The sequence below is a fragment of the Engystomops pustulosus genome, chromosome 6, assembly GCF_040894005.1.
Source record: "Engystomops pustulosus chromosome 6, aEngPut4.maternal, whole genome shotgun sequence".
Taxonomy (NCBI): Eukaryota; Metazoa; Chordata; class Amphibia; order Anura; family Leptodactylidae; genus Engystomops; species Engystomops pustulosus.
This window is the reverse complement of record NC_092416.1, coordinates 170,223,319-170,250,275: the sequence shown is the minus strand read 5'-3', so window position 1 is coordinate 170,250,275 and position 26,957 is coordinate 170,223,319. Positions and strand designations below refer to the sequence as shown.

The 26,957-nt window shown below is 46.3% G+C and overlaps 1 protein-coding gene across 2 annotated transcripts in view; it reads right to left on the bottom strand.

Annotated features, from left to right (window-relative positions):
- TBC1D16 (TBC1 domain family member 16) overlaps positions 1-26,957 on the bottom strand; it is a 30,883-nt gene that overhangs the window by 3,086 nt on the left and 840 nt on the right. For both annotated transcript variants that reach the window (XM_072112341.1, XM_072112340.1), the window contains exons 2-11: positions 13,540-13,748; positions 12,829-13,303; positions 10,650-10,838; positions 8,617-8,764; positions 7,081-7,245; positions 4,341-4,489; positions 3,993-4,127; positions 2,356-2,542; positions 1,113-1,292; positions 116-262 (exon numbers count right to left, since the gene is read on the bottom strand). In XM_072112341.1, the coding sequence (XP_071968442.1) occupies positions 116-262; positions 1,113-1,292; positions 2,356-2,542; positions 3,993-4,127; positions 4,341-4,489; positions 7,081-7,245; positions 8,617-8,764; positions 10,650-10,838; positions 12,829-13,303; positions 13,540-13,711 (1,947 nt within the window). In that variant the 5' untranslated portion in view covers positions 13,712-13,748. The remainder of the gene's footprint in view (positions 1-115; positions 263-1,112; positions 1,293-2,355; positions 2,543-3,992; positions 4,128-4,340; positions 4,490-7,080; positions 7,246-8,616; positions 8,765-10,649; positions 10,839-12,828; positions 13,304-13,539; positions 13,749-26,957) is intronic.

Here is a 26,957-nt window from a genome sequence, read left to right as displayed (position 1 = left end):
GCTGCAAATGATAATAAATGAATCATGTTAGAGAACACCAAATATATGAAGCGCAGGCTGGGGATTTACTTTTGAAATGAAATTCTGGTTACATGTTACTACAAAGTCTTCTCACCTTCTTGAGGACCAGCTCTCCATTCATGTGCATAGCCAAGTTACTGAAATGCAGCAGCATCTGGTCAGTGGGCAGCTGCTGCTCTATAACGTCCTCCCCATAAAGAACAATTATCGCAACGCACAGGAAAAGGTGGAAATAATCCGTCTAAAGGAGAGATATTGAAATTATTTTATTACTCCAATAAAAAGACACTATGTACTATCTGCACTTCTCCTGCTGCTCTATAACATGCTGCCTGCAGATAGGACACTATATACAATGTGCTCAGCTCCACCTGCTCTATAACATGCTGCCTGCAGATAGGACACTATATACAATGTGCTCAGCTCCTCCTGCTCTATAACATAATACCTATAGATAGAACACTTTGTACAACCTTCTCTGCTCCGTTTGCTCTATAACATGCTGCCTGCAGATAGGACACAATGTCCAACCTACCATTTGTTTTTATGCATTGTGAACCAAACATACCTTGAGAATGCTGACGCTACACTGATGCAAGCACATATCTTGTTCAATCCCTGTACCAGGTGGTTCTGCTCAAAAAAACAATTATAAAATTCAGGACCTTGGGAAAGCTGGGTGCAGACTGGCTGCGGTACATAAACACATTACACGGAGCTTCCTGAACTGTCCAGACAGGACTAATACCTGAGCTGGATGACTCATACGCAGCAGGTGGGGGATGGTGCAGCGATTGATTACTTCTGCCTGTCAGGGACAACACAGTGATGACATATTCTCGGCTTACGCTGCGCAGGACAATGCTGGAGCAATGCATAATTAGGGTAAGAGGAGAAGCGCTGGGGCAGCCACAGGAGTCTCATTATCATATTTTTATAATAGTTTTTTCAGCAAAACCACTCAGTTCAGGGATTAAACAAGATATGTTTCTGCGTCAGTGTTGCTACAGCATTCTCAATGTAGGTTTGCTTCACAATGAAAACAAATGGTAGGTTTCCTTTAAATGATGTGTGAGTATAACCCCCGGTACCTGGTAGTGGGCCCAGCACGCTTCCCACATCCTTAGTGCTTCAGAGTCTGAAAATTCTCTTTTGAAACACAGCAGGATCCAGCGGTGGCAGAACAGCATTTGGAGGCCGTCTTCTCCCAACGACAGCAAGTGCTTGTAGAAGCGCGGGTGCACGAGCCGCAGCAACTCCCGAAGATACATCTACACACAGACACATAACAAAGTGCATAAGCCATCAAAGACAAGATCAATTAGTGACGAATATTATTATAAAAAATTAATACAGTGGAAGATATTTACTATTTACCTCTATAATATATGCAACGCTCATAGGTCTAGTCTTTGATCAGTTCTATATATGTGTATATATATACGATGGGATTGTCATACACTTTGCTTTAGAATGGGGATACAGTCAAACGTCACACAGGAAGAAAGCATCATAAAGCCTCATATCCCGGCTCTGATTAGAAGGGGTCGGGCCTGGAGCTTTGGGCGCTGCAACCCCCATCCACATTATTGTATATTAAGTTATGCTGGTTTGTACTGTCTTTTGTTTAGATAGATATGAGATAGATAGATAGATAGATGTGAGATAGATAGATAGATAGATAGATATGAGATAGATAGATATGAGATAGATAGATAGATGGATAGATGAGAGATAGATGGATAGATGAGAGATAGATAGATATGAGGTAGATAGATAGATAGATGTGAGATAGATAGATAGATAGATAGATAGATATGAGATAGATAGATATGAGATAGATAGATATGAGATAGATAGATAGATATGAGATAGAGAGATAGAATAAAGAATATCTTGTTTATATGAAAACCTGCAGAAATCACAAAAAAAACGTACATTTACTTAGCAATGTGTGAATGCAGCTCTGAAATGTCATAATTTAGTAAAATCGTGATGTGCTGCGACTCCTAGCACAGCCACTAGGTGGCGCCACAGTTATAGGATGTGCAGCCTATGCCTTATCTACCTGCACATCAGTGCGCGGGGTCCAATCATAGACCAGCGACTCCCGGGCCGCACACACGAACAGGAATAGGACTTAGGAGCCATCGAAACATGGAGCCATCGAAACTGCTCAAAAAGACTCGGGCACAACAAATCTTTGTACAGAGCGATCAATAACTACACTAAAAGTCAATCACTACCTATTACCTATACTAATAAAACACATTACAACGCCTCCTCTATGTGACAGAGTATAATATAGCGGGGGGGGGGGGGGGGGTCACTTACTAATTGCTTCTCCATGTCCTCGTCACAGGGCGAGCTGATAAATATTGTGTTCTGCATAAGACCAACAAAACACCAGAACGTGTCCGACTCATCCAGGACCTCCGACAGCAACGGGGCCACAAGGTCGGACATCCCCTGCGAGTAGCCCACTCCGGGGCGGTACACGGCGTAATTCAAAAGGATCCTCCTAGGGAAGAAGAAACAGGATGCGGCCATAAGAGAGGAAATGCACAAAAATATAGGAGACATGGAAATCACAGAGACCTCTGCTCAGCTCCTCCTGCTCTATAACATGCTGCCTGCAGACAGGACACTATGTACAATCTGTTCAGCTCCTCCGGCTCTATAACATGCTGCCTGCAGATAGGACACTATGTACAATCTGGTCAGCTCCTCCTGCTCTATAACATGCTGCCTGCAGATAGGACACTATGTACAAACTGCTCAGCTCCTCCTGCTCTATAACATACTGCCTGCAGATAGGACTCTATGAACAATCTGTCCAGGCTGTCCATGATTTGCTTTTCATCCATGACAATATATACAATCTTGTCCTGCTCTATAACACACTACCCAAGCCCACTCAGCTCCTGCTGGTCTAGAACATGCTGCCTGCAGATAGGAAACTATGTACAATCTGCTCATCTCCTCCTGCTCTATAACATGCTGCCTGCAGATAGGACACTATGTACAATCTGCTCAGCTCCTCCTGCTCTATAACAAGCTGCCTGCAGATAGGACACTATGTACAATCTGCTCAGCTCCTCCGGCTCTATAACATGCTGCCTGCAGATAGGACACTATGTACAATCTGGTCAGCTCCTCCTGCTCTATAACATGCTGCCTGCAGATAGGACACTATGTACAAACTGCTCAGCTCCTCCTGCTCTATAACATACTGCCTGCAGATAGGACTCTATGAACAATCTGTCCAGGCTGTCCATGATTTGCTTTTCATCCATGACAATATATACAATCTTGTCCTGCTCTATAACACACTACCCAAGCCCACTCAGCTCCTGCTGGTCTAGAACATGCTGCCTGCAGATAGGAAACTATGTACAATCTGCTCAGCTCCTCCTGCTCTATAACATGCTGCCTGCAGATAGGACACTATGTACAATCTGCTCAGCTCCTCCTGGTCTATAAAATGCTGCCTGCAGATAGGAAACTATGTACAATCTGCTCAGCTCCTCCTGCTCTATAACATTCTGCCTGCAGATAGGACACTATGTACAATCTGCTCAGCTTCTGCTGCTCTATAAAATGCTGCCTGCAGATAGGACACTACGTACAATCTGCTCAGCTCCTCCTGCTCTATAACATGCTGCCTGCAGATAGGACACTATGTACAATCTGCTCAGCTCCTCCTGATCTATAAAATGCTGCCTGCAGATAGGACACTATGTACAATCTGCTCAGCTCCTCCTGCTATATAACATGCTGCCTGCAGATAGGACACTATGTACAATCTGCTCAGCTCCTCCTGCTCTATAACATGCTGCCTGCAGATAGGACACTATGTACAATCTTCTCAGCTCCTGCTGCTCTATAACATGCTGCCTGCAGATAGGACACTATGTACAATCTTCTCAGCTCCTCCTGCTCTATAACATGCTGCCTACGTGATGTATTACCTCATGGCCTCTACATTGGGATTATCTTCTCCTCGAAAAAACTGATTACTGCGATCCGTTCTCACAACATCCTTGTCCACAGTGAACTGTACATTCCTCCAGAACGTTTTCTGGGTGTCGGGGCTCATGGACAGTCTGAGGATGGAGAAAATGTGAAGGTTATAAAATCAATATGATAAAATATATTATGACATATAGGAGACAATAGTGACACAACAAGTCCGTGTGATGAGACTGGCCAGTGCAGAGCAAACTGAGCAGTAACCGGACTTACAGACTGCTCATGAGTCCGCTAAGTTTCATGTATCACTATTTAGCATTTAGAAATATGACAATCCCATTTCCTACCTTCTATTCTGGATCTGAGCGTACTCCTCTCTTCTCTGAACCCGCAGAGCTTCACGTTCCTCCGAACTAGATTCCCAGTTATAATATCCAAACAGAAATGGCCAAACCTCCCCTCTAAGGGACGGCTCAACACCGCCGAAAAAAATTGCCTAAAACCAAAAAACAGATTGGTCATAAAATAAGCAAATTTTATGGAAATTAGTCATCAACCATCTGATATATAGGATGAAGACTATTGACTTCTGTGTGTGCTCTGTCTCCTCCGTTCTCTGTACTCCCCAACCCCCAATGTCCTGAGGAGAGAGTGATAGCTTCTGCCCAACAGCCTGGCTGACACACACATCATAGCGAGTAGTGTATATAGTAGTCTTAAGGCTGCATTAGATTATAGGTCTATCTGCGTAACAGTGCGTATGTATATGTGTGTGTAATAATCTATGTGTATAGGTAAAAGTAATGTATGTTCGTATGGATGTGAGGATGTAAAACTGACATAGAATGAATCTGTCAGGTTACGGTCACATTTGTGCTGTACAGCAGTAACACTGAGGAGATGATTCAGCCTCAGATTCTGTGCCGTGATTGGCTGGTCTGCTAGTGTCAGCGCATGAGAGGAGAGCTTAGCATTATGGGAAGAGAGGGAAGCTGCTCTGGTCTTAGTGCCCTTAACTGACAACCCAATCAGGAAGTGCCTGCCCACTTCAGGAGAAGCTGAGGATGATTTGGGAAGCTGAAGTTGGGCTGATAGATATATCAGGCTGGATCTCAGGTTAGGAAGAAGCCAGCAGCATGAGACAAATGGCACTGGAAATGTTGTCAAAGGCAATGGGGCAAATTTACTTACCCGGCCCTGTCGCGATCCACCAGCGTGTTCTCTGTGGAGGATTCGGGTCTTCCGGCGATTCACTAAGGCAGGGCGCCTGATGTCCACCAGGTGTCGCTGCTGCGCTGAAGTCCATCGGAGTTCACGATTCGTTGCTGGGTGCAGGTAAGTGCAAGGGACATTTCCGTCGCGTGCACGCCGGCGCCGATGCGCTACAATCCGATCGCGTGCGCCAAAAACCCGGTGCAATTCAGGGAAAATCTGCGCAAAATGGTAATATTCGGGTAACCCGACGGAAAAAACGCGATTCGGGCCCTTAGTAAATGACCCCCCTTGTGTTAAAACTACTTTTGACCAGGCAACCTCGAAGTCACGCCTTAAACACACAATTGGAAATGTGAGCAGCACATAAAGATCTAGACTATGTCTATTACCGCTTCCATATTCGGTTCTATAGCTCAAAGAACTAAAGTTCTGATGCATTTTGAAATATGAGATGTCAATCTTCGAAATGACACCAGAAGCATGAAGCAAGGTACAGGCTGCTTTATATGATATATGTCCCAAGATAGGGGCGTCTGTAATGATGCCCCCCCCCCCCAGCGTCTCAAGAGTTTTAAGAGGAAATGACCTTGTTTGTTGACCAGGAGCTGGCTGCGGGTGGGAAGGGTGTTCAGGTGATTTACAGATTTGGGATGTGTAAGGAATGCTGTTTGTCAGTGGGTAGTACAGGTCATTTTGTAGTTGCCGTTTTGTTGCTGGACTGTACATAGTGTATGGCAGGGAAGGCCTCACTACACCGGTAGTTTATTATTCCAAGGGGATAAAGGAAGAGGTTCACCTCCTACTATATCCTACTAGCAGCCGTCTGGTATATGCTGCCACCTACTGGACACCATAGGAATGTCCCCTTTACAAAACCATTTCTGTTATGGGAATTTTTTCTGCTTGGTCACAAGATGGAAGATCTTATACCCATTTCGCACAACTTATCACAGGATCTCGGCATCAGAAGGTTCCGCTCAATCCCGGAAAATCCAGACAACACATGGACCAAGTCCCTATTTCCTGCTTAAATTGTGGGGATTGTCCCAAAATAGAATGATCCTTTATCTATTGGGAACCAATTAGGTGGAACCTCTACCGATTATGAGAACAAGGGTCCTGAACTCAATGCAGGGCTGAAGGACCTGCAGAGATATTCAAACCCAGCAATATATTTGGAAACAAACTTGTCACCAGGGATGTCACTTTTAGCTGGTGACAGTTTCCAATAGCCTATGCAATGTCGATTATAAAAATGGCTTTTTCAGCAAACTGAGTCATTTCAGTACTTTATGGAAGTTTATTTCACATTACCTGGCCCCCTGCCAGCAGCGTGTGGCGAGTCCCGAGGTATTAGGGAGAGCGGCATCTACAGCCTGTGTGTGCCTGTGTCTCAGTCTCCTCTTCTCCACACTCCTGCACCTCCCTCCCTCTCCCCACTTCCTGTCAGGTGCATTGAGCAGGCAGGGGAGGGAGGAGAGGAAGAATGCGTGAGGGGACTGAGGCACGGGCTGCAGCTGCCCCTCCCCTGGGACTCACCGCACAATGCTGGCAGGGAGATAGATTATGTAAGATTAACTGTAATAAAGTACTGAAATGGAATGCTGACAAAGGCATTTTAAAACTCACTAGACTATTGGAACCTGTCACCAGCTAAAAATCACATTCCTGGTGACAGGTTCCCTTTAACTGTAAACATAGAAAGCGTCAGTTTAATATGGACCATTGTCCTCGTGATAAATGGGGAACCCATTGATATTTACTATGTAGGTACGTGATAATGATCCATCTTGTAACATCGCTCTTTAAACCCTCCCCTAGAGGTTCCGGTCCAAAAACAGTAAAGGTTACTACCTCTTAGGTCCGTCTTACCTTCCGTAGTTTATACTCTTCCTCCACCTGTCCGGCCTCGTTGAGATGCTGCAGCCACTTGGTCACGTTCAGTCTTTGGTAGATTCCTTCTTCAGGATGAGATTCAGAGGAGAGGACACTGGGCCGCTGGATGGAGAAATGGAGACAAGTCTTCTCCTCCGTCACCTGATTGAGAGGGAATAGGAGAATTTTCCATACATTTTTATATTTTTTATGGGAATTTTGGGAAGTGATATGAGGCTGCAACCCTAAAGAGTACAGGATCTGACTGACTGGGGCTCTGGGGTAGACACGGACATCTATGATTGGATACTAGGGTCCTCATTGGCCGGTATTAAAGGGAATCTGTCAGCAACTTCTACTCTACTTAACTACATGCCCCCTTGTGTCAGGTATAAAATGCCCTTTCTAGAATTCCCTCTTTTATGTGAAATCTCACCCTTTACCTTCACTAAAGCCATATGTAAATGAGCTGAGAACAGTAATTTTTTTGACTGAGATGAATCAATTTTAGAGGCTCAATTCAGGCAACTTTGTCTCTGTAGCAGCTAGAACCATGCTTCTGGTGTTATTGCACAGATGAGAAATTCATCTTTCAAAAATCACGACTCTTTATCTGCTCACATTTCCAACTATGCCTTAAATTGTCTGTATATCCAGTTCCACAACCCTGGTGATTTTTGAAATAATAAATTCTCGTCTTTGTATAAGAAACAGGTCTCAGCTGATAGAGAGCCCAAGATGGGAGCATGTGAAGTGAGGTTTGCAGCCTCTAAACTTGACTCGTCTCAGTTAAACATGACTCTTCTCTGCTCATTTTTAACAGGATTTTGGAGAGGATTTTTATTTTTAGGTAAACGGGTGAGATTTCACAGAAAAGAGGGAATTTTAGAAAGGACATTTCATTCCCTACCAGAGGGGGCCGCAAGTTTAGTAGGGCAGAAGCCAATTACAGTCCATTTAAAGGAGCTTTAAAGGGATTTTCCGACTTTCAGAAAAAAAGCGTTTTGAAGAACTTCTATATAGAAATAGAAAAAAAAAAACCTAAAACTCATACTCACCTTCTGGAGGGCCTTATTGGTTCCAGTAGCTGCTTTCTGGGACTTCTGATCCCACTGGACTGAAAGTGGTGACAGCGCATTCCCTAGACGGCTGAGTGGCTTAATTTGTATAACATCAGAAAACCCCTTTAACCCCCAAAAATGAAGATTACTGTGATGAGGCGTTTGGCAGCAGCTTATTACCCACTCCCTTCTGGGCTGAGAATGCATGTCCATGAGAGATCTGACGTAATAGCCAGGGGTGCACCATCCATGAGGCTAGTTGAGCCTCTTGCCTCAGGCAGCGCCACTTGCAGCAAGATTGGGGGCAGCATCGGAGGCGCAGTCACCCGCTATAAAGCATAACCCGAAAAAAGTGTCTCTTCGCACCCCATGTCAGGATGGGTGTGAGATACATGGAGGACCCACTAACAAAATAACATTTGCCTGAATTATAGATGGGCTGGAGGGGGCGCCGTTCTACAGTCCTTCTCACCTTCTCTTTGAGTTGAGCTTCGCGACAATATTTCCACCGCTGGAAAACTTCGGATAACTTGCCCAGACCTCCGTGATGGAAGTGAAAAACCTTGTACTGACTCTCCCTGCTGGCGATGACCAACTGCCCGCTGGTACACGCTTCATCACTACGGAAAAGAAAAGAAACAAAAACTTTCACCCAAAACCCCCAAGCAGATGTATGTGTGCACGCGCATCTATTTCACTGTTGGCGTTTATATATACTGCACGACATAAAGGGAAAGTGGAAAAAAAAATTGGTGGCTATAAGGGAAAAAAAGTTGTGCCTTGTTGTAGTGGGATTTGTTTTCATGGCTTTGCCTGTGGGGAAATCCAGATCACCGCCGCATTTTCTCACACGATGAACTTTTTTATGCTGCAGTGTATGGAGCTGTTTTTATATATATTATTTTCTATCTGCTCACACCAACCAGTGACAATGGAGTATACTACCTGCAGGTCAGGGGGCGGTACACTCATTACTCGCACTCCTCCAACCAGTGACATGGGAGTGGCCTTCCTGTGAGTCAGGGGGCGGTACACTCATTACTCGCACTCCTCCAATCAGTGAAATGGGAGTGGCCTTCCTGCAGGTCAGGGGGCGGTACACCCATTACTCACACTCCTCCAACCAGTGACATGGGCGTGGCCTTCCTGTGAGTCAGGGGGCGGTACATTCATTGCTCGCACTCCTCCAACCAGTGGCATGGGAGTGGCCTTCCTGTGAGTCAGGGGGCGGTACATTCATTGCTCGCACTCCTTCAACCAGTGACATGGGAGTGGCCTTCCTGTGAGTCAGGGGGCGGTACACCCATTACTCACACTCCTCCAACCAGTGACATGGGCATGGCCTTCCTGTGAGTCAGGGGGCGGTACACCCATTACTCACACTCCTCCAACCAGTGACATGGGCGTGGCCTTCCTGTGAGTCAGGGGGCGGTACATTCATTGCTCGCACTCCTCCAACCAGTGACATGGGAGTGGCCTTCCTGTGAGTCAGGGGGCGGTACATTCATTGCTCGCACTCCTTCAACCAGTGACATGGGAGTGGCCTTCCTGTGAGTCAGGGGGCGGTACACCCATTACTCACACTCCTCCAACCAGTGACATGGGCGTGGCCTTCCTGTGAGTCAGGGGGCGGTACATTCATTGCTCGCACTCCTCCAACCAGTGACATGGGAGTGGCCTTCCTGTGAGTCAGGGGGCGGTACACGCATTACTCACACTCCTCCAACCAGTGACATGGGAGTGGCCTTCCTGTGAGTCAGGGGGCGGTACATTCATTGCTCGCACTCCTCCAACCAGTGACATGGGAGTGGCCTTCCTGTGAGTCAGGGGGCGGTACATTCATTGCTCGCACTCCTCCAACCAGTGACATGGGAGTGGCCTTCCTGTGAGTCAGGGGGCGGTACACGCATTACTCACACTCCTCCAACCAGTGACATGGGAGTGGCCTTCCTGTGGGTCAGGGGGCGGTACATTCATTGCTCGCACTCCTCCAACCAGTGACATGGGAGTGGCCTTCTTGTGGGTCAGTACACTCATTACCTGCACTCCTCCAACTAGTGCCATGGGAGCGGACTTCCTGTGGGTCAGGGGGCGGTACACGCATTACTCAGGCTCCTCCAACCAGTGACATGGGAGTAGCGCTCACAAAGGGGCGTGAGGATGTCCATGGCACTGGTGGTCACAGGAAGTCATGGAAGCAGCTGCTAGCTGGTCACCAGAATCGGGACTCTTCTGGGCAGAAAGGAAAGTTTAATAAAGGTGACCCTATTAGGGTCAGGTACTTATCCTAGTATTATCGACTATGTGACTATTCAGATCCCCCACATTAGGGGAGAAGGGGAGGAACTGCAGGAAAACTCGTCCAGTGATCCCCGACTTCTGCTAACCCTCCGAAACGGCTCATAGGCCAAACAAGTGGATGGGGGGGGGGGGGGGGGGATAAATGTCATTCATGAAAGGACCCCTTAATAAAGTCCAGGGACTTCTGAGTATACCTCCACCCACCTGAAGAAGAGTCTCAACGACCGCATCTGACCCAGATCTACTCGGAAGACCCCACACGTCTGCTCCAGGGCCAGGAGCTTCTGCTGCTCCTCCCATTTAGCGGGACTTCCGCGTCCATTGATTTCCGATCCCTGGGAGAGGTTATCCGGACTGGAGGCGTAGCAGGCCATGGTGCTGTCCGCCTCCGCTCTGATGAAATATAAGGATCCGTGATATAATATTATACAATTATAAGTAGTAAAACTTTAACTTTAGTAGCCAGTGCCAGGAGGTGTTTCTTAAAGGGATTGTCCCATCCCAATTTATCTCCTATCCACAAAATCAAGGACAACAGGGACTCCTAGAGATAAGGAATCCGGGACTGTAATCCCCACCACAAATCGGGAAAAATCTTTATTAAGGTTCCGACAGCTTAAGTTTTGTATTCCCCTTAAAATAACACGTGTATTTACTTTACAAATCAGCATTGTGCCGTTCTTCTGTAAATCCTCCTAAAAAAAAATGATAAATAATCCGACAAGTGGGCGTGTCCTACTCCCTATACAGTCAGCACTGATAATACAAAGTCTGTACAAGACATCATAACACCGACTGGGCAATGGATTTCTAAAATTTGCAGGAGGAACAACAGAGAAACAGTTATACACAGTATAAGCCAAAAATGGAACACAACCATTTAATAAATCGGGAGAGGCGCAGGGCCCCTTTAATACTGGTTATTGAGACCTGAGCCCCAGGCAATGCTGTTCCATCATTGGTTTCTCTCTCTCTGAACATTATAAAAGGAAACCATTGTAGTAGAAGGTCACGCCGCTCGGCATTGATTGTCATGTGATAGTGGCACGTATATATACCGCCATACGGTGCTCTCAGTATGAGGAGGACGTCCTCTCCACCCCCGGCTATGCTGTGGAGCCCAGTGTGGACATTGATTTTTCTCTTATGGTAAAGTGATAAGAGCTCACAATAAAAGCTTCTAAGACCGAAGGGAGAGAAGGGAAGAGCAAAGCCCATCTATACTGACAAGCCCCGAGGAATAGAGGTCTATTCACACACTCATGGCACAACATGAAAACTGCACTGCAGGACTTCTACTACACAAACATGGTAATGTCTGGGTCCTCATCTTTCCAAAAGGCTGTCTGTGGTTTGCTTTTCATCCAGGACACTATATACAATCTCCTTCTGCTCTATAACACACTACCCGAGCCCGCTCAGCTCCTCCTGCTCTATAACATGCTGCCTGCTGATAGGACATTATGTACAATCTGCTCAGCTCCTCCTGCTCTATAACATGCTGCCTGCAGATAGGACACTATGTACAATGTGCTCAGCTACTCCTGCTCTATAACATGCTGCCTGCAGATAGGACACTATGTAAAATCTGCTCAGCTCCTCCTGCTCTATAACACAGTGGAGGCTTCAGAACATCTTTGTGACCATTCCTGACCAGCCCAGCCAGAGCCAGGACCTAAACCCAATGGAGCATATCTGGAGAGACTTGAAAATGGCTTCCAACAACGTTCACCATCCAACCTGAGGGATCTGCAAGGAAGAGACAGAGGATCCCCAAATCCAGGGGTGAGAAACCTGGGGGCCGACTGCGCATCACCAGCAGAAGAGAATTATGAGGTCAAAGGAACTGCCCAAGGAGCTCAGAGACAGAATGTGACAAGGCACAGATCTGGCCAAGGTGACAAAAGAATACTTATCACCAGGGGAGATTTCAGGGTTTTTTTTTGTTTATTAAACTAGCAAAAAGATCTAGTTTTCTGTTTTTTTCTGCCATTAATGAGCATAAAATAACTATTTTGATCCTACCAATTGGATGCATTGAAACAAAAATTGTCGGGCAGGGCGTTGGCTTAGTGGTTAGCACTACAGCCTTGCAGCGCTGGGGACCAGTCCCAGGGTCAACATCTGCAAAGAGCTTGTATGTTCTCTCCGTGTTTGTGTGGGTTTCCTCCGGTTTCCTCCCACACTCCAAAACATGGTAGGTTGATTAGATTTTGAGCCCCATTGGGGCCAGGGGCCGATCTGGCAAACTCTGTGCTGCTTAAATAAAGGAATTATTATAATAAAAATTTAGGGGTCTGAATACTTTCCGCACCCACTGTTTAGAAATAAAGCAGCTTCCTAAAATGTCAGTATAGTGTCACGGTCTCGGATATGAACTTACCTGGGTTCATTTTCCAAAAACAGTGAGCTATTATTTTCTTCCAGAACTTCGGATAAAGGGGACATGCAGAAGGGCGAGGAGAAAGCATCAGAGTCGGAGTCCAGGGTGCTGTCCTTGCTGACCTCATCAGAGGATATATCTAGCGACCTCTCGTCCTCCGCTTGCTCTGCGCAGTCGGCGGCCCCTTCGGCGGAGGCGTCGGAGGTATTGCGCTCGGTGAGGGAGTCCGTTTTGCTGGGGCTTGGGGTATCCCCTGGATTCTCTTTGGTAAAAGCTGAAAGTTTTTGGAAAGTAGACGATGTAGAAGTAACAATGTGTCGACGACTTTTATGAGTTTTACGTACAGGGGAGCTTTCGGGGGTGATATAACGCAAGGCCTCCTCATCCTGACGCTGGATTCGCGAGTTTGGGACCCAGGCCAATATTAGTGTAGTGCCCAAAGCCTCGTCCTTCTCCATGTACACACACAAATATCCTGAAAAACACAAAAACGGGTCATTAGTACCAGTAATGGCGCATTCCCGCCATACATTGTAGAGCAATTATGTAGTAATGTCCCTCTGTTATTCCTCCTAGAAACTGGAAGATACCACTTGAGACGGGTTGTACCAAATACTTTCACATTCCAATTCTTTAGCGGAATGGTAACACCCAGTTGTCAATTAATTTAGAATTTTTTTTAAAGGAGGAATAACAGAGGAACACACTCACCTGGATGGTGGGACGCGACGTTGTGAAGCAGCTCTGGGGGGTGGACGCACACATTGTTCTTCGAGAAGATGATCTCTCCATCCAGTACTGTAGAGTTTTCTCCCCCAGAGCCTAAGGTCAAGAAGTCGGAGGCCTTGGATGAAGCGCGACGAAGAAGCTTTCCCAAAGACATGGCATCAATTCCATCATCTGCTCAGCTAGAAACTTTCCTGCAAAGCGAGATATCCGGTATTACAACACGCCATAAAGCGATCTACATCACAATTTTAGACAAACACAACCTAACGTAACAGCTAAAGGGTTCACATATTTATTGAGCACAAGGAGCAGCCATCCGCAGGGCGAGAACAAGTCACTGATCCTCTAGGTTTATTGAAACAATGTTTCAATTAAGTTGAGCTTAAAGGGGCTGTCTACTTTCTGCAAATAATTGATAATGTTTGTGTAATAATAAGTTCTACAATTTTCCAATATACTTTCTGTATCAGTTCCTCAAAGTTTTCTAGATCTCTGCTTGCTGTTATTCTATAGGAAGCTTAGTTGTTTACTTCCTGTGGCTTGTTATATCCCTGGTCATGTGATGTCACACAGGTGCACGGCTCATTATATCATAGTAATCAGAGCGGTGTTATATAACAAGCTGTGCACCTAAGTGATATCACATGACCAGGGATATAACGAGCCGTGCACCTGTGTGACATCACATGACCAGGGATATATAACTAGCCGTGCACCTGTGTGACATCACATGACCAGGGATATATAACTAGCTGTGCACCTGTGTGATATCACATGACCAGGGATATATAACCAGCCGTGCACCTGTCTGACATCACATAATCAGGGATGTAACGAGCTGTGCACCTATGTGACATCACATGACCAGGGATATAAGGACCCGTGCACCTGTGTGACATCACATGACCAGGGATATATAACGAGCCGTGCACCTGTGTGATATCACATGACCAGGGATATATAACTAGCCGTGCACCTGTGTGATATCACATGACCAGGGATATATAACTAGCCGTGCACCTGTGTGACATCACATGACCAGGGATATATAACTAGCCGAGCACCTGTGTGACATCACATGACCAGGGATATATAACTAGCCGTGCACCTGTGTGATATCACATGACCAGGGATATATAACCAGCCGTGCACCTGTGTGATATCACATGACCAGGGATATATAACCAGCCGTGCACCTGTGTGATATCACATGACCAGGGATATATAACCAGCCGTGCACCTGTCTGACATCACATAATCAGGGATGTAACGAGCTGTGCACCTATGTGACATCACATGACCAGGGATATAAGGACCCGTGCACCTGTGTGATATCACATGACCAGGGATATATAACTAGCCGTGCACCTGTGTGATATCACATGACCAGGGATATATAACTAGCCGTGCACCTGTGTGACATCACATGACCATGGACTACTAGTTATCCACAGGAAGTAAACTATGAAACATTCTATAGAATGACAGCAAGCAGAGATATAGAAGAAAGGAATTGATCCACAAAATATATTGGAAAATTGTAGAACAACATCAACCCCTTTAAAAGTTTGGAGCTCTTTAGAAAATATACTTATAAAACTATGCTAATGAGCCAGAAGACCTCCTCCCCGAGCCCCTCCCTTCTGTAGCTTCACCGTCTGTTACACTGTCTAATGTAATCTCACACAGTGGAAGGAGGAAGTATTCCTGCAGTGTCACAGCCTGTGAAGCAGCTAGGAGCCCTCTAACACCCCCAGAGCCCTTCTGACTCATTAGCATAAATTTGAAAGTTGATATTAAAAAGGAAAGAGGCTATGGATGACAAATATAAGAAGATACCACAGTCACGGTGCCTGGATCTATGAGTAATGTCCCTGGTTTATCAGGATGGATTTTGATTTCCTTAATGTCTCCTTTCTGCCCCCCTGTGTAGCCCCTGCACCTTGTCTGCTGTATTGTATATTTGCCTGCATGCTCTTTGTGTTACTATATTCAACCTTTCTGTAACAATTATTCTCCCTGCAACATCTGTTTATAGGGAGTTTATACTTCTCTGATGATACTTTACACAGTTATTATGTCTCGATGTTGTCCGTGTTATTATGTGTTGGGTGTGATCCTCGCCTTTAAGGCTCCTGGGTGTCACCTGGATATTACACCCGGCTTCTGGGAGGATATTCCATGGACAGAAAGGATATAAGTCGTGTGATAATCGATAATGAAAGGGCAGCCACGTCCATGACCGGAAGCTGAAGAGACATTGGGTGATGACACATCACGATGACCCTCAAGCTTAACAATGGTCCAAAGATAGACTGACATTAGATTTTTTGGGATGAACTGGTCACGGTCAAACCCGTCACCCGCGGCACGACCTGAAGAAGGGGCCGCACATTAGTCACCCTAAAAATACTAATGAACTGAAACATCTGCAGAAAAGAAAGGTCCTTCATGTTGTATCAAGTTATAAGAATTCCCATCTCTGTGAATGTTGGGCGTGCGGTAATTGCTAGTTTAGCGCTAGTTTTACAGACTATAAATAGCTCATCCGAATTTTTCATTGCTTAATTTTAGTTTTATGACTCTATGTGTAGTAAAGGGAGAGCGAAACTTTATGTATCACACACAACATCCTCTATGGAGGCAACGTGGACACAGATCAGACCCCTCTGTGCTCTCCTGGCTGTTCCTGCTGACAAGTCCGTGACATAGAGACTTTCGGGTTAGCTGAGGGTGCATGTGTTTTCAGTGGGTTGGAAGGAATTAGGTATTTGAGGATATAAACTCCCGGAACTTGTCGGAGGGGTGAGGTGCGGTGCCAGCTCTGTGCCATTCCCAATCTGTAAACAAAGACTTCATTCTACTTAGTAAGTGGCACTTCTACTTCCACAGCTAAATCTCTCGGAGCGGCTGGGATACAGCGTGTATGAGGAGATGTTTCAGCTGGAATATTTTTCGACAGGGTCAGTTTGTATTGTTAGGAAACTTTCCAATGCGTGGCTCTTGGTTAGGATGAGGCAGTCACATGACCTTTTACCAGCCACCCCCGCGGTCTCCAGCGCTGTCCGGCAGCCACCGTCCCTAATAGTGCTGTCCGCCCCCCGAGGCCTCCAGCGCTGTCCGCACCCCCGAGGCCTCCAGCGCTGTCCGCACCCCCGAGGCCTCCAGCGCTGTCCGCACCCCCGAGGCCTCCAGCGCTGTCCGCACCCCCCCCGCAATGCAGTATATCATCATGTGTATTATTAGTAGAGTCATGTGTTACATATAACCACTGCACCAGGCAGAGACATCACTCTTCTCCGTTTTGGATTCACCACTGGAATTGACACCAGGAATGTCATATTTAGCAGGTCCAATGCTGATCTTTAAAATGCCCTAGTCAGCATTCTGAATCATTTCTGCAGTTTATATAAAAGTTCATTTTACATTACCTGAGGGGAGGGGCAGCTGCAGCCTGTGTCTCAGTCTCCTCTTCTCCACACTCATCCATTTCCCCTCCCCACTTCCTGTCATGTGCGTTGAGCAGGCAGGGGAGGGAGGAGGAAGAATGGATGAGGAGACACAGGCTGCAGCTGCCCCTTCCCCTGGACTCACCACACGCTGCTGACAGGGAGCCAGGTAATATGAATTAAACTTATATAAAGTGCTGAAATGATGCAAAATGCTGACAGAGCCATTTTTAAAATCAGCATAACACGGGCTATTAGAACCTGTGACCAGCTAGACATGACATTCCTGGTGACAGGTTGCCTTTAAATAAAACCTATGTAAGAAATGGATGACATCCGCAATGTACAGATGAGGAGGACTTTGCTCTCGCCAGATGTTACTCCGTCAGGTCTGATTCATCAGGTCTATTATTTCACTAAATCCTATTGACACAGAATAAATAAAATCCACTTAGTCATGGTGGCAAATTACATATGTTACAATGTAGCGTATCCCAGTATTACAGGGGGGTTCTTTACTTTGCAAATTAATGTTTTACCTTTTTTCACTTTGTTTGGAACCAAGAACAAGTGACCCCCCCCACAGCCCCCCCCCCCCCCACAGTATTACAACAGCCCCGCACACTATCTGATACCGGAGCGCAGCTGCTCAGCTCCCTGGGAAATAACCACTGATGTAGAAGTAACTGCATCCAACTCCACAACAAATATTACAGAACCCAAGGCCGGGGAAGACGTCATGCTGAGAATACAGGGCAGTATACCAGTGCTATGCCATAGAGCAGGAGGAGCAGATTGTACATAGTGTCCTATCTGCAGGCGGCATGTTATAGAGCAGGAGGAGCTGAGCAGATTGTACATAGTGTCCTATCTGCAGGCAGCATGTTATAGAGCAGGAGGAGCTGAGCAAATTGTACATAGTGTCCTATCTGCAGGCAGCATGTTATAGAGCAGGAGGAGCTGAGCAGATTGTACATAGTGTCCTATCTGTAGGCAGCATGTTATAGAGCAGGAGGAGCTGAGCAAATTGTACATAGTGTCCTATCTGCAGGCAGCATGTTATAGAGCAGGAGGAGCTGAGCAGATTGTACATAGTGTCCTATCTGCAGGCAGCATGTTATAGAGCAGGAGGAGCTGAGCAAATTGTACATAGTGTCCTATCTGCAGTCAGTATGTTATAGAGCAGGAGGAGCTGTGCAGATTGTACATAGTGTCCTATCTGCAGGCAGCATGTTATAGAGCAGGAGGAGCTGAGCAGACTGATATATGGAATAATACTGCTGCAAACCACCATTATGGGTAATTTATGCAGGGACAGAGAGGCGACCTATGGGAGACCGACTTACAAATCTAATCTGCACATTTATCAGTTACAAATATGTCGTCTAACTTGATCGATGTTATCATCTGGTCTGACCACTCGCCTGAAATACAACACTGTTATATGTATGCGGCATGTGGAATACAACCAGCAAGAAATGCCACAAATATGTCAACCAGGAAACAAGAAATATTCCCATGAGTGACCAGCGTCAGCGTATACAAGAAGAGTCACTGTATAGGACAGTCACCCCTAGTAGTGATAGGAGGACACACTGCTCCCTGCTGGTGTGATGATGTGGGGACCATGGTATAGGACAGTCACCCCTAGTAGTGATAGGAGGACACACTGCCCCCTGCTGGTGTGATGATGTGGGGGCCATGGTATGGGACAGTCACCCCTAGTAGTGATAGGAGGACACACTGCCCCCTGCTGGTGTGATGATGTGGGGGCCATGGTATAGGACAGTTACCCCTAGTAGTGATAGGAGGATACACTGCCCCCTGCTGGTGTGATGATGTGGGGGCCATGGTACAGGACAGTCACCCCTAGTAGTGATAGGAGGACACACTGCCCCCTGCTGGTGTGATGATGTGGGGGCCATGGCATAGGACAGTCACCCCTAGTAGTGATAGAAGGACACACTGCCCCCTGCTGGTGTGATGATGTGGGGGCCATGGCATAGGACAGTCACCCCTAGTAGTGATAGAAGGACACACTGCCCCCTGCTGGTGTGATGATGTGGGGGCCATGGTATAGGACAGTCACCCCTAGAAGTGATAGGAGGACACACTGCCCCCTGCTGGTGTGATGATGTGGGGGCCATGGTATAGGACAGTCACCCCTAGTAGTGATAGGAGGATACACTGCCCTCTGCTGGTGTGATGATGTGGGGGTCATGGTATAGGACAGTCACCCCTAGTAGTGATAGGAGGACACACTGCCCCCTGCTGGTGTGATGATGTGGAGGCCATGGTATAGGACAGTCACCCCTAGCAGTGATAGGAGGACACACTGCCCCCTGCTGGTGTGATGATGTGGGGGCCATGGTATAGGACAGTCACCCCTAGTAGTGATAGGAGGACACACTGCCCCCTGCTGGTGTGATGATGTGGAGGCCATGGTATAGGACAGTCACCCCTAGTAGTGATAGGAGGATACACTGCCCCCTGCCGGTGTGATGATGTGGGGGCCATGGTATAGGACAGTCACCCCTAGTAGTGATAGGAGGACACACTGCCCCCTGCTGGTGTGATGAGGTGGGGACCATGGTATAGGACAGTCACCCCTAGAAGTGATAGGAGGACACACTGCCCCCTGCTGGTGTGATGATGTGGGGGCCATGGTATAGGACAGTCACCCCTAGTAGTAATAGGAGGACACACTGCCCCCTGCTGGTGTGATGATGTGGAGGCCATGGTATAGGACAGTCACCCCTAGTAGTGATAGAAGGACACACTGCCCCCTGCTGGTGTGATGATGTGGGGGCCATGGTATAGGACAGTCACCCCTAGTAGTGATAGGAGGACACACTGACCCCTGCTGGTGTGATGATGTGGAGGCCATGGTATAGGACAGTCACCCCTAGTAGTGATAGGAGGATACACTGCCCCCTGCCGGTGTGATGATGTGGGGGCCATGGTATAGGACAGTCACCCCTAGTAGTGATAGGAGGAAACACTGCCCCCTGCTGGTGTGATGATGTGGGAGCCATGGTATAGGACAGTCACCCCTAGTAGTGATAGGAGGACACACTGCCCCCTGCTGGTGTGATGATGTGGGGGCCATGGTATAGGACAGTCACCCCTAGCAGTGATAGGAGGATACACTGCCCCCTGCTGGTGTGATGATGTGGGGGCCATGGTATAGGACAGTCACCCCTAGCAGTTATAGGAGGACACACTGCCCCCTGCTGGTGTGATGATGTGGAGGCCATGGTATAGGACAGTCACCCCTAGTAGGGATAGGAGGACACACTGCCCCCTGCTGGTGTGATGATGTGGGCGCCATGGTATAGGACAGTCACCCCTAGTAGTGATAGGAGGACACACTGCCCCCCTGCTGGTGTGATGATGTGGGGGCCATGGTATAGGACAGTCAGTCACCCCTAGTAGTGATAGGAGGACACACTGCCCCCTGCTGGTGTGATGATGTGGGGGCCATGGTACAGGACAGTCACCCCTAGTAGTGATAGGAGGACACACTGCCCCCTGCTGGTGTGATGATGTGGGGGCCATGGTATAGGTCAGTCACCCCTAGTAGTGATAGGAGGACACACTGCCCCCTGCTGGTGTGATGATGTGGGGACCATGGCATAGGATAGTCACCCCTAGTAGTGATAGGAGGATACACTGCCCCCTGCTGGTGTGATGATGTGGGGGCCATGGTATAGGACAGTCACCCCTAGTAGTGATAGGAGGACACACTGGCCCCTGCTGGTGTGATGATGTGGGGGCCATGGTATAGGACAGTAACCCCAAGTAGTGATAGGAGGACACACTGCCCCCTGCTGGTGTGATGATGTGGGGGCCATGGCATAGGACAGTCACCCCTTGTAGTGATAGGAGGACACACTGCCCCCTGCTGGTGTGATGATGTGGGGGCCATGGTACAGGACATTCACCCCTAGTAGTGATAGGAGGACACACTGCCCCCTGCTGGTGTGATGATGTGGGGGCCATGGTATAGGTCAGTCACCCCTAGTAGTGATAGGAGGACACACTGCCCCCTGCTGGTGTGATGATGTGGGGACCATGGCATAGGACAGTCACCCCTAGTAGTGATAGGAGGATACACTGCCCCCTGCTGGTGTGATGATGTGGGGGCCATGGTATAGGACAGTCACCCCTAGTAGTGATAGGAGGACACACTGGCCCCTGCTGGTGTGATGATGTGGGGGCCATGGTATAGGACAGTCAGTCACCCCTAGTAGTGATAGGAGGACACACTGCCCCCTGCTGGTGTGATGATGTGGGGGCCATGGTATAGGACAGTCAGTCACCCCTAGTAGTGATAGGAGGACACACTGCCCCCTGCTGGTGTGATGATGTGGGGACCATGGCATAGGACAGTCACCCCTAGTAGTGATAGGAGGATACACTGCCCCCTGCTGGTGTGATGATGTGGGGGCCATGGTATAGGACAGTCACCTCTAGTAGTGATAGGAGGACACACTGCCCCCTGCTGGTGTGATGATGTGGGGGCCATGGTATAGGTCAGTCACCCCTAGTAGTGATAGGAGGACACACTGCCCCCTGCTGGTGTGAGGATGTGGGGGCCATGGCATAGGACAGTCACCCCTAGTAGTGATAGGAGGACACACTGCCCCCTGCTGGTGTGATGATGTGGGGGCCATGGTATAGGATAGTCACCCCTAGTAGTGATAGGAGGACACACTGCCCCCTGCTGGTGAGATGATGTGGGGAGCTATGGTATAGGACAGCCACCCCTAGTAGTGATAGGATACACTGCCCCCTGCTGGTGTGAGGATGTGGGGGCCATGGCATAGGATAGTCACCCCTAGTAGTGATAGGAGGACACACTGCCCCCTGCTGTTGTGATGATGTGGAGGCCATGGTATAGGACAGTCACTCCTAGTAGTGATAGGAGGACACACTGCCCCCTGCTGGTGTGATGATGTGGGGAGCCATGGTATAGGACAGTCACCCCTAGTAGTGATAGGAGGATACACTGCCCCCTGCTGGTGTGATGATGTGGAGGCCATGGTATAGGACAGTCACCCCTAGTAGTGATAGGAGGACACACTGCCCCCTGCTGGTGTGATGATGTGGGGGCCATGGTATAGGACAGTCACCCCTAGAAGTGATAGGAGGACACACTGCCCCCTGCTGGTGTGATGATGTGGGGGCCATGGCATAGGACTGTCACCGCTAGTAGTGATAGGAGGACACACTGCCCCCTGCTGGTGTGATGATGTGGGGACCATGGTATAGGACAGTCACCCCTAGTAGTGATAGGAGGACACACTGCCCCCTGCTGGAGTGATGATGTGGGCGCCATGGTATAGGACAGTCACCCCTAGTAGTGATAGGAGGATACACTGCCCCCTGCTGGTGTGATGATGTAGGGGCCATGGTACAGGACAGTCACCCCTAGTAGTGATAGGAGGATACACTGCCCTCTGCTGGTGTGATGATGTGGGGCCATGGCATAGGGCAGTCACCCCTAGTAGTGATAGGAGGAAACACTGCCCCCTGCTGGTGTGATGATGTGGGGGCCATGGTATAGGACAGTCACCCCTAGTAGTGATAGGAGGACACACTGCCCCCTGCTGGTGGGAGGATCTTTTATCATGGGGATAGGGGATAAGTGTCATAAGCCGCACCATCCCTTTAAATGGAAATTAAATTGATCGGACTCTTAGTACCTTTCCCATGATTCCTGGAAAACCAATCCAAACAGTTTTCCACTTTGGATGAGCCTTTCCTATGTAACACATCGGAGACTGGCTGGAGGAAGTGACTGGCAAGTGTTTACTTCCTCTGCAGGAAACATCAAAGATCAAGTGTTGAAATAAAAGCTAAAAGGTCCTGGAGATTAGAGCCCTTCATTGTGGAGCCCTTTCTTTAGATCTACACCCCCCCCCCCAGATTCGGTTCAGTATTTATGCAACCACAACTGCCTGTATATATCGGACCCCTAAATTTCAGTCATCACCCACCATTATTCCATTGAGGCAAGTTACTTGGGGTAAATGAACGCTCACTATTGACTAACATGAGTAATAGAGCCCCCCAGGAGACCCCACAATTGTGTTAACAACCTCTTTGCCCCTATATAGTTTGCATCAAGCCCTTTAAATGACCAGCAATTAATTTGTTATGACGCATTGTTATGGGTTCAATGGCCAATGTGAAAAAAAACCAGTAAAGACATCAACTCCTCCTGCAAAAACCAAGTCCAAACACAGTCCCGAAAGTGGAAAAATAAAAACGCTAACAAAAAAAAAACAACTTGTAATGAACTGGAGAATAAAGTTATCCTGTTATTTATTCCGCATGATGAACAAATTCACTAAAGAATTTTTTTTATTTAAAAAAAAGGACTAAAAATAAAAATCATATTTCGATAATTTTAATATTTTCACCCGATTAAGGCAGGCGGTATACTTCCATGGTCCGGCACCTCTTGTGTCGGCCAGCTTAAAGTTTAATAAAAAATTCTTCAGTAAACTCTGTAGCCATTAAAAAATTCAACTCAACCTGCAAAAAACAAGCCCAATGATGAGTGAAGAATTAAAATGTTACGGCTTTTGAATCCAACCCCATTGAAGTGGGGGAACCAAATCTGCCGTTTACCAACATCTGGGATAGGGAGAACTTTTTGGTAACCCATGACCCTTTAAGGAGAGCTCTAACTGGAAATTAAAGGCAGTGGATTTACTTCTTCTTTCACAGAGCGAGCTGCAGAGATTGTGCTGACGTTGCGCTTCTGCTGTGGAAATCAGTGTGCAGGATCTGCGGTTTCCTTCCCATGTGGATATCACGAGTTTCCCTGGCTGCGTCTCAGAAGTTATATTACTACAAGAAAGGGGGAGGAGGAGGACGGATCCTGGACAAAGAGACGTCTTCATGGCTGAGATGCTCAGGACGTTCTGTACGATTAGTCATATTGTTATGGACTCAACTGCTCGGACCCAGATGCCACCGAACCTCTAACTATTCCCTCACCTCAGACATTGGGCCGGGTGTGCATGTGTTTGGAAAGAGATGAAAGGCGCTGGAGTCCTGGGTTCAAGTCCCAGGGTTAAGTCAACATCTGCAAAGAGTTTATATGTTCTCTCTGTGTTTGCGTGGGTTTCCTCCGGGTCCTCCGTTTTCCTCCCACACTCCAAAACATACTGGTAGGTTGATTAGATTGTGAGCCCCATTGGGGACAGGGACTGATGTGGCAAAGTCTGTGCAGCGCTGCAGAATCTGTTTGCGCTATATAAATAAAGAATTATTATTATTAATAAACAGCTGCCAGACCCCTCTCTTAGCAGGGCATATCGTAATCCGACATGTCCGCTCTATATTCCTCCTCCGACATCTGCCACCAGCGGAGAGTCAGGTCAATCCCAAACTCCTCTGCTCTTTGGTCAGAAATCATCCAACTTGTATCTTACGCATATGTGCAGATTTATTCCTAATTCATACAGTCCATAAAATACGGACCCATGATGACCAGAACGCAGTGTGGGGACCCCCAACTCCAAGAATTATAGTCATCTACAGTCACTGAAGTCATATTTTTCAGAAGATTTCGCCCCTCTAACCTTCCCAGATCCATAACATTTACATTTTTCCTTTAAAATACTCAAAAAAGAGCTTACTTTTTGTGAGCCAGATTACATTTTGTAATGGCCCCATTCAAAATGAGCCAAATCACCCCACAAGCAAAACCAGCACTTTCTAGAGATATAGTTGTGGCATCTCGCATATTAGAGAAAATTCTATTTTTTTTGTTCTTTTCATGCAAATTAGCTTTTCAGTGCACCAGGGGCGGGGCATCTTTTCTGGTGCACCTATTTTCTACAAGTCCATTCTTCAAGGGGGCATTCAATATTAAATGGGGTGCAGGTGGTACACGTTCTTCCTTTAGGTTTCCCCTCTTTTAGACTATTTTTTCCTTTTGGCCTAAAAACTGCACCTGTGTGTTTACCTTTAAGACAATGAAAAGACTTTTCATTGTCTATTGTTGTATTATTGGCGAAGTAAAGTTTGCTACTTCTGTGTGTACAGTGTAACTATTAATAACAGTACAGAAGTATATACACGTGTACATAGTGATAGTATATAGCACAGGAGTATATACACACATACATAGTGATAGTATATAGCACAGGAGTATATACACACATACATAGTGATAGTATATAGCACAGGAGTATATACACACGTACATAGTGATAGTATATACACATGTACATAGTGATAGTATATAGCACAGGAGTATATACACACGTACATAGTGATAGTATATAGCACAGGAGTATATACACACATACATAGTGATAGTATATAGCACAGGAGTATATACACACATACATAGTGATAGTATATAGCACAGGAGTATATACACACGTACATAGTGATAGTATATACACATGTACATAGTGATAGTATATAGCACAGAAGTATATACACGTGTACATAGTGATAGTATATAGCACAGGAGTATATACACATGTACATAGTGATAGTATATAGTACAGGAGTATATACACACGTACATAGTGATAGTATATACACGTGTACATAGTGATAGTATATAGCACAGAAGTATATACACGTGTACATAGTGATAGTATATAGCACAGGAGTATATACACATGTACATAGTGATAGTATATAGCACAGGAGTATATACACACGTACATAGTGATAGTATATACACGTGTACATAGTGATAGTATATAGCACAGGAGTATATACACATGTACATAGTGATAGTATATAGTACAGGAGTATATACACGTGTACATAGTGATAGTATATATCACAGGAGTATATACACACGTACATAGTGATAGTATATAGCACAGGAGTATATACACACGTACATAGTGATAGTATATAGCACAGGAGTATATACACACGTACATAGTGATAGTATATATCACAGGAGTATATACACACGTACATAGTGATAGTATATAGCACAGGAGTATATACACGTGTACATAGTGATAGTATATAGCACAGGAGTATATACACGTGTACATAGTGATAGTATATAGCACAGGAGTATATACACATGTACATAGTGATAGTATATATCACAGGAGTATATACACACGTACATAGTGATAGTATATAGCACAGGAGTATATACACGTGTACATAGTGATAGTATATAGCACAGGAGTATATACACGTGTACATAGTGATAGTATATAGCACAGGAGTATATACACATGTACATAGTGATAGTATATATCACAGGAGTATATACACACGTACATAGTGATAGTATATAGCACAGGAGTATATACACACATACATAGTGATAGTATATAGCACAGGAGTATATACACACGTACATAGTGATAGTATATACACATGTACATAGTGATAGTATATAGCACAGAAGTATATACACGTGTACATAGTGATAGTATATAGCACAGGAGTATATACACATGTACATAGTGATAGTATATAGTACAGGAGTATATACACATGTACATAGTGATAGTATATATCACAGGAGTATATACACACGTACATAGTGATAGTATATAGCACAGGAGTATATACACGTGTACATAGTGATAGTATATATCACAGGAGTATATACACACGTACATAGTGATAGTATATATCACAGGAGTATATACACACGTACATAGTGATAGTATATAGCACAGGAGTATATACCCGTGTACATAGTGATAGTATATAGCACAGGAGTATATACACGTGTACATAGTGATAGTATATAGCACAGGAGTATATACACATGTACATAGTGATAGTATATATCACAGGAGTATATACACACGTACATAGTGATAGTATATAGCACAGGAGTATATACACACGTACATAGTGATAGTATATAGCACAGGAGTATATACACATGTACATAGTGATAGTATACAGCACAGGAGTATATACACAACACTA